Here is a 7,718-nt window from a genome sequence, read left to right as displayed (position 1 = left end):
GGGGCTCTGGCTCTTCTTAGTTTGCGGAGGAAGTAGAGACGCTGCTGTGCATATATTATGTATATATAAATACACACGTACAGTATATTTTTAAAATATTTACATGTATATACATTTATATTATTATATTTTATATTATATATAAATATATTTAATATATAAACGTAACATGTTTTTGTTAAATATATACATGCGTTTGTATTTATATATACATAATAAATATGCACAGTACACACTTATATATCATGTTAACAAAAACGTTTATTTTGGATGCGATTAATCGTTTGAAGGCACTAATATATATATATATATATAAATTGTTGGTTTATGTTAGGTCAGGTTTGTTAAATAATATTAACAGAGACCACTTTTGATTTTAATAATGTATTAGTAAATGTTGAAATTAAGATGAATATATTCTTTATAAATATTTTTCACCCTGGGGTATTATTGTTAAGTAAAAAAAAATTTATTTTATAAAATAAAAACATTTTTTAATTTAAATAAAGCTTAAATAAACTAAAATGCACATATTAGATGAAAAAGTTTCAACAAAAATGTTGCCTTGGCAACTAACTGAAATAAATTGAAGTACTAAAATTACTCAATGGAAATAAATAAAAACTAAACCAGAACTGGAACTTAGAAACTGCAATGGAAATAAAAATAAATTAAACTTAAAACAGCAATTAAATATTAATATAACTAAAATTATGAAAAACAACACCTAATTCAAAATATGAATATTCTTAATTCTTTTATATTCTTAAATATGTGAAAAAATAAAAACAGAACTTTGCACTCATTTGTTTGGTATGAAATATTTAATTGCAAGGACCTTCGGCCCTCTAGTACCAAAAACAGCTGTACAAATACAAGTAAATACAATAGAACTGTCAGACAGAGCAGAGCTTCTTTAAATGTACCACACTGATAAAACACACACTGCGATCGCATAATTATTTTGTACCAATATTCCTTGTTTGTATATTATATATATATACACAGTGCATAGTCTGATTGGAGAGGGAGTGAAATAGCATTCTTAATAAAAATAAATACTAGAGATAAAATTATGCTCAATCTTCCACTAGGACTATCGACGAGAACTTGACGTACATCATGATATTTGGGTGAAATCATGCATGCTGAACCAGAATGTGCTGGTGAACTAGTCCATATTTAAGAGATAATATGCAACGTAACCATAAGAGTAAACACCGAGATCCATCTGTATGTTCTGGTGGCTGTACCACTAAAAGAATTTAAAATGTCTCGAAACAGCTTCATGTTTTTTCAAGAGGTTCTGCTTCTGCGATACTGGACCTTGGTGTTGGTGACGGCACCGTGCTTTTGTCGCAGATGCAGACGCAGCTGACTCTTGTGACGGAAGTGCAGGTCACAATTCTCACACTGAAATGAGAAACCAAGAAGAGTTCACATCGAATTCTTTCTCAGATCTAATATTCAATTCTGATATGTGAAGAAATGTGACGTCGATGATGTGAAGGTGCTCACATGATACGGTTTCTCTCCCGTGTGGATTCGTAAGTGACTCTTCAGCGTCTGAAGGTGGCGGAAGCACGTGCCGCAGATGTCACACGGGTACGGTTTCTCTCCGGTGTGGATCAGTACGTGAGCCCTCAGATGAGCCACCTGAAAACCACGACAGTAGAAGATGCGTTTGTTTTGCATTGTCGCTGTACAGAAACACGCTCTGGGGGTTGGTTTTTACCTGGACGAAGCGCGAGCCGCAGGTTTCACATTTGTATGGTTTTTCTCCTGAGTGGATCCGTGAGTGTGTCTTCAGATTGGCAGGTCTGTTGAACTGAGCGCCACACACGTTGCAGCGATACGGCTTCTCTCCTGCAATGAAAAACCATTAGGAAAATGTAAAACTGCAACACACAAGTTTGAATGAGCGCCATCACAGAGTCCCAAAGAACTGCAAATTTACCTGTGTGGACGGTCTTGGGGCTCGCTAGGTTTCCATTATAGCAGAACATGGCCTGACAGCGGTCACATTTGAATGGTTTTCCGTCCTGTAGCCAGCGCTGCTTCTCTGATTCGCTCTTGGACTCACACTCGTTACAGTAGAGTCTGTCCCGCTCTGCAAACACAACACAAGAGCTATTAGGCTTCTGTAGGACTGACTGTCAGCACTGTAAGTGATGAAGTCAGATCTGTTCAGACTGTCTTCAATATCCGATGTATCCACGTTGGTTATGCTAATAATGATATAATAACAATAAGATGCCAAAAGACGTTTATCCACTACAGTTAGGAGTAGCAGACAGTGTGGGAAAACTTGGCTGTATTTTTCACATTCATGCATATATGTGACCCTGGAGCACAAAAGCAGTCTTAAGTTGCACAAATTATCGATTTTTCTTTTATGCCAAAAATCATTAGGATATTAAGATCATGTTCCATGAAGATATTTTGTAAATTTACTACCGTAAATATATCAAAACTTCATTTTTGATTAGTAATATGCATTGCTAAGAACTTCATTTGGACAACTTTAAAGGCGATTTTCTCAATATTTTGATTTTTTTGCACCCTCAGATTCCATATATTCAAATAGTTGTATCTCGGCCAAATATTGTCATATCAAACCATACATCAATGGAAAGCTTATTTATTCGGCTTTCAGATTATGTATAAATCTCAATTTTAAAAAATTGACCCTTATGACTGGTTTTGTGGTCCAGGGTCACAAATTGTGTCCAATATTGATCACCGCACATACTGACCAACAGGGGGCCCCAAAGAGAAAAAAACCAACAGGAAATTAATGAATAAAAATAAAACTCAGGTATGTTCTCTTAAAATATATATTCTAATACATAATTATTATTAATATTTTAACATAAAACATGTATTACATATACATCACTTAAATATATAACACACACATATATACAATGTAATGTATCTGTTATATGACTATAACTATTAAAAGTTTTAGTATGTATATTACTAGTATTTTAATATTTAAATAGGTTATTACATATACATCACTTATAAATAGCACACATACATAAAATGTAATACCTCAATATTTATAATAATAATAAGTAATTTCTGATTTAATTTACTAATTTAAAATAGTTAAGTGAACATACTTAAGTTTTATTTTAATAAAACTCAGAAACCCGACTGTGGCCTAGATTTTTGTAAATAGTTGATGATAATAATAATAACTATTATTTTTATTATTATGTAATAACTAAATATTGTTATTGACAGATAAATGTTATTATTATTATTATTGACTAATTACAATGCTAAATAATAAAATATTGAATAAAATATTTAAATGTTTAAGTGAACTGACCTTTATTTTTTTTATTATTATTTATTATCTTTATTATTATTTTAAGTTATATATTATTATGAGTGAGATTTTAAAAGGTTATTAATAATATTTAATGCAATTTAAGTATTGCATTACATTATATATAATACCTAAATACTAATATCATTATGGTTATTATTATTTAAAAAAATAATTACTATTATTTCCCAAAAATGGGTCACAGAAAAAGATGGGGGCCTGCTTCAAAAAATCTTGCTGTATCTCAAATTATGAAAAATAAAAAACAAAAGTTACTCTGACCATTCTGACTGACACGTGCTCCCAAAAATATTAAACTCTCTAAAAAATTAATCAGATTTCGCCCATGTATGAATGCTGTTTAGGCCCAAAATCCATTTCAACATTTTGAGGAAAATGTATTCACCTGAACTTGTGGGTCCCGTGCTGCTCTCCTCTGTCAAAGTGTTGGGAAGTGAAAAGTCATGCACTTCTGTTTTGATGCATTCATCTGTAGAGCTAAAAACACATGACACCATGTTTAGAAATACTGCATCGAATGCCAATACTTGCACTGCCATCCTTAAAGTTTGGCTACGCTGACCTGCTATCCATAATGAGCTGCCCTCGGGCTTCATTGTTCTTGTCGGTGGATTCTGTAACCATGTGGGATGGAGTGAGTGAGCTATTGTCAGTCGCTCCGTCTGTGGAGTTCAGCACGATGAACTTGTACTTCTTCCAGTTGCGGATCTTCGGGTGACTGATGGAGCTGGGAGGAGACGCCGCTCCTCGACTGCAGCTGCTGGACTCTGCGGGTGAGTTGGGTTGGCAGTCTGATCTGAGAGGGCTCTTGGGGCCGCTGGTGTGACACGGTTCAGTGTTCTCAGTGTTCAGAGTCTTCCTGTCTCCCTCAGCTCGAGCTGAATGAAAGAGCACAGATGGACGGTTCCTCTCCTCTCTGGCCTCCGTGGCTCCTCCGTTAGTCTCGGTCCGAGCCGAGACTCCACTGTCTGGCGGGGAGTGCTGCTGACGGGCTATTACGCCGGTCTTCGGGATCTGCCAGAGGGGGTTTGTGGTCTTGGAGGTGTCCATGGGGAGAGGCAGATGTCTGTAGAAGCGAGAAGGGCTTTCTGTGGAAGTGCTTACTGCATAGTGCAGGTTGGGAGGAGCGTAAGTGCTGAAGTTCATGCTGGATTGGGTGTTCAGGGCATCGCTGAGGATGAAGGGAGCTTCTGAAGATAAACAGCCGTGATTAACCAGCATCTCTGCTCTGCTCTGCTTTACACACAAGCCCCTTTGAGAAGAAATAAATAACAGTGTCCAAGATAAAGAAAGGAAAATCTAGGTTAAAACATGTGGCAAGTTCTGTAATCGTTGTATTTCTATTGGTTTCTGTATGTTTTGAAAAACGTTTATACCATTTTCAACAATTGTTCAATTTAATGATTGACTTTAAAAATGTGATTTGGTGTAATCTCGTAAAAAAATCACATAACATATTTTTCTTACAGCTTGAATGTGTACAAATTAAGCTTCTCAAAAAGCATTAAAAAATGTATAAAAAACTATAATATAATATATAGAGGGGCTGCCACTTTTACTTTCGTTTTGTGTTTGTTTATTTGTTTATTAAAGTTTTATGTTTAAATGTTCGCCGGTTCCCGCCTCCTTCTTCCCGATCTATGAACTTTGTTACATATACCATTCTATTTTAATATTAAATATATACGTATTTAAGAATATCATGAATTATTATGTTTTGGGAACTTTGAGCACATCGTACAACGTAAATTTTATTTATTTAAAAAAAAAAAAAGTCAAATTATTTGATATTTTAAGAGACTTCTCTGCAAGGGTCTTCTCTTTGATACCTTCCCATGTTTTATGCTCTTTTTCAACACGTTTTTTGCAAACATTACTCTGATTTTGGCGTTTTTTTCACTTTTTCAACTATTCAATATTGGCAGTTTTGAAGCAGTTTTCCCCCTAAGAAATAATAATAAATTATGATGCCAATCTACTTAATAAGGTTACTTGACACATTATTTTTAATGAGGCTTTTTTCTTCGTTATGATATTAGGAAAGTTGCATAACCCCAATTTTTTTCTATATGCTGCCCCCATATATATATATATATATATATATATATATATATAAAGTGAAATTCCATTTTTTATGTATTTCTGAATTAATTAATAAATCAAATATTACATTATTAATTAGAATGAGCCTGTTACAAATCACATGTCTGTATTTGAATGTTTTTGTGCCTTTCTAAGCACTCACCTGGAGTCTATGAACCTCTGGCATGTGTCCATCACATGCTCCATCTGTAAATATGTGGCTGTGTTGAGGGTGGCTATAATGAAGTTATCTTTAAGTGTGAGGCAAGACGTATACATGAACTCCAACAATATGGCAAAGCCATCGGGGTCCACCTTTGGATCTAAACTTATGATGCTCAAGGTACTTTTATAAGCATCTGCAAACATGGAGTAGAAGAGGCCGCTGAGAAAAGACAAGGTGGAATACAAATGTCACTTACTGTGCATGTCATGTATTTGAAATTGTGCAAAATGCAAACATCACAGTGCTACCTGCATGCCATCAGAACTGTCTTATGGGCCTGGAACTGCTGCCCACCGACCACAATGGTGACATCGGTCAGGATGTTTCTGTTGCGGAGGCGGTTGAAGTTGAACAGCACATCACCAGCATGGCGAGTGAACTTAATGCAGCCGTCTGCTGCACTTGACATTGTTCACCTGCACAGAAATCATTCAAAATCAAGTAAAACAAAATGCATAAATAAATAAATAAATACCCATTTGGTTACTAAAGCTAAAGAAAAAAACAACAACTATATCACACCATATATATATATATTATATATATATATATAAAATCTGTGTAGTTATATCTAATGTTACACAATAGACTATATTGTTACCAACCAAAAATCTTCATGTCAAAACTGAAGTCGTGCAAGTTTAGTCAAATGAACACTAGATGTCCACAAGATACACGAGGCCTAACAATATTTTGTATTTAATTTTCTTTGTGAAATATATAATCCGTTAATGATTACGTCTCTGTAGTCATCATTTGCTTTGAGTTTGTTCATTGTATTTAATTTTAGATGGTTCTTAAGTAAAAAATAAGGTATCAAATTGATGTTTTACACATATACACACATACTGTACAATTTATACTTACTTTCCAATCTTTAAAATCCCCCGTAACTGCTATATTCATATAATGTTCATATTTACTAATTGCATTTGACTTGAGATGCCAAAGTATGCAGACTAACCTAGAGAGCTGCCTACCTAGACAACATTTTTGGGCATCACAGGTGCAACCAATTTAAAAAAAAAATAATAATAATTTACGCTTTTACTGTATATCAGAGATGCGATGCCACAAAAATGCCGTCTAAGTAGGCAGCTCACAAGGTTTCATTCACAACCCCAGAGTCATCAAATTAATCAGAGCTTAAGCTTTTGATATTAAATTCTGCATCACCTTTCCCTTAAAAAAAAACATGCATTACCTTGCATTTAGACAAACATCACTATATAGGGAGGGAGCAGCAGGCTATTTGATTTAAGACACCTGCGTGCAATGCAAGCATGGAGTCTTTCCTATGAGTGACACTTGTTGAGCAGCGAAGGTTCATGATGATATATCAAACCTCGTGGTATATTGAAGTATTATGACGAGAAGTTTATGAATAAAAGCCACGTGAGTAGACTCAATTACAGGTGTTTGGTGTAAAACAAGTGTTTCGATTTGATACGGTACTGTTTCAGTGAAACAGAGACTACAGTACGCATAAATAATCGCAATCGTAAAAGAACATAACACATATTCGTATGCTGGATTTATTAACCTTGATCTTTTTCAATGAAATAGATCAGTTCGAGAGTTCACTAGCAATCACATTAGCATGGGTGAATGACAAAGTCATATAAAAACTATTCAAATATAGCAATTTTGACATTATTATTATTATTATTTTTTTTATGTATACGATCTATACGCGTCTACAGTTTTATGATCACCCAGGTTGTCTATTATAAGTAATAAACTTAGTTTCCCACCCATATAAAGTTGCATAAACCTGTCTTTATTATACAATCCAGAGCTTCCTAATCTAATGCAACTCCATACAGAGTGAAACTGACATACGAGACGAATAGGATTTAGTAATTCACGCAATTAGACCAACAAAAGTCGAGCTGCGTAATGAACACCACAGCTCTCAATACAAGAACGTTAGTCCGGTTTTAAAACAAAATAAAAATCAACTATATCAACAACTCGTCTCTATAGAGCGTCTCGTGTTCAGTCTAGACTTTTTGCTAGATAGAAAAAAATCACCTGGTGTATTTTTCT

At 34.5% G+C, this 7,718-nt stretch overlaps 1 protein-coding gene across 1 annotated transcript; it reads right to left on the bottom strand.

Annotated features, from left to right (window-relative positions):
• Positions 1-821: 821 nt before the first annotated feature.
• LOC107671762 (B-cell lymphoma 6 protein homolog) lies at positions 822-7,718 on the bottom strand. Its single transcript, XM_016464716.1, has 9 exons — positions 7,704-7,718; positions 5,918-6,085; positions 5,607-5,828; positions 3,924-4,613; positions 3,747-3,838; positions 1,958-2,110; positions 1,736-1,866; positions 1,519-1,656; positions 822-1,413 (listed from the first exon to the last, which is right to left on the bottom strand). The coding sequence occupies exons 2-9, from the start codon at positions 6,076-6,078 to the stop codon at positions 1,297-1,299; spliced, it is 1,704 nt and encodes a 567-aa protein (XP_016320202.1). The 5' UTR covers positions 6,079-6,085; positions 7,704-7,718; the 3' UTR covers positions 822-1,296.

The sequence above is a fragment of the Sinocyclocheilus anshuiensis genome, unplaced genomic scaffold (assembly GCF_001515605.1).
Source record: "Sinocyclocheilus anshuiensis isolate Anshui unplaced genomic scaffold, SAMN03320099.WGS_v1.1 scaffold524, whole genome shotgun sequence".
In the NCBI taxonomy this organism is placed as follows: domain Eukaryota; kingdom Metazoa; phylum Chordata; class Actinopteri; order Cypriniformes; family Cyprinidae; genus Sinocyclocheilus; species Sinocyclocheilus anshuiensis.
Note: the sequence above shows the minus strand (reverse complement) of the source record. Positions and strands in the feature narration are given on the sequence as shown.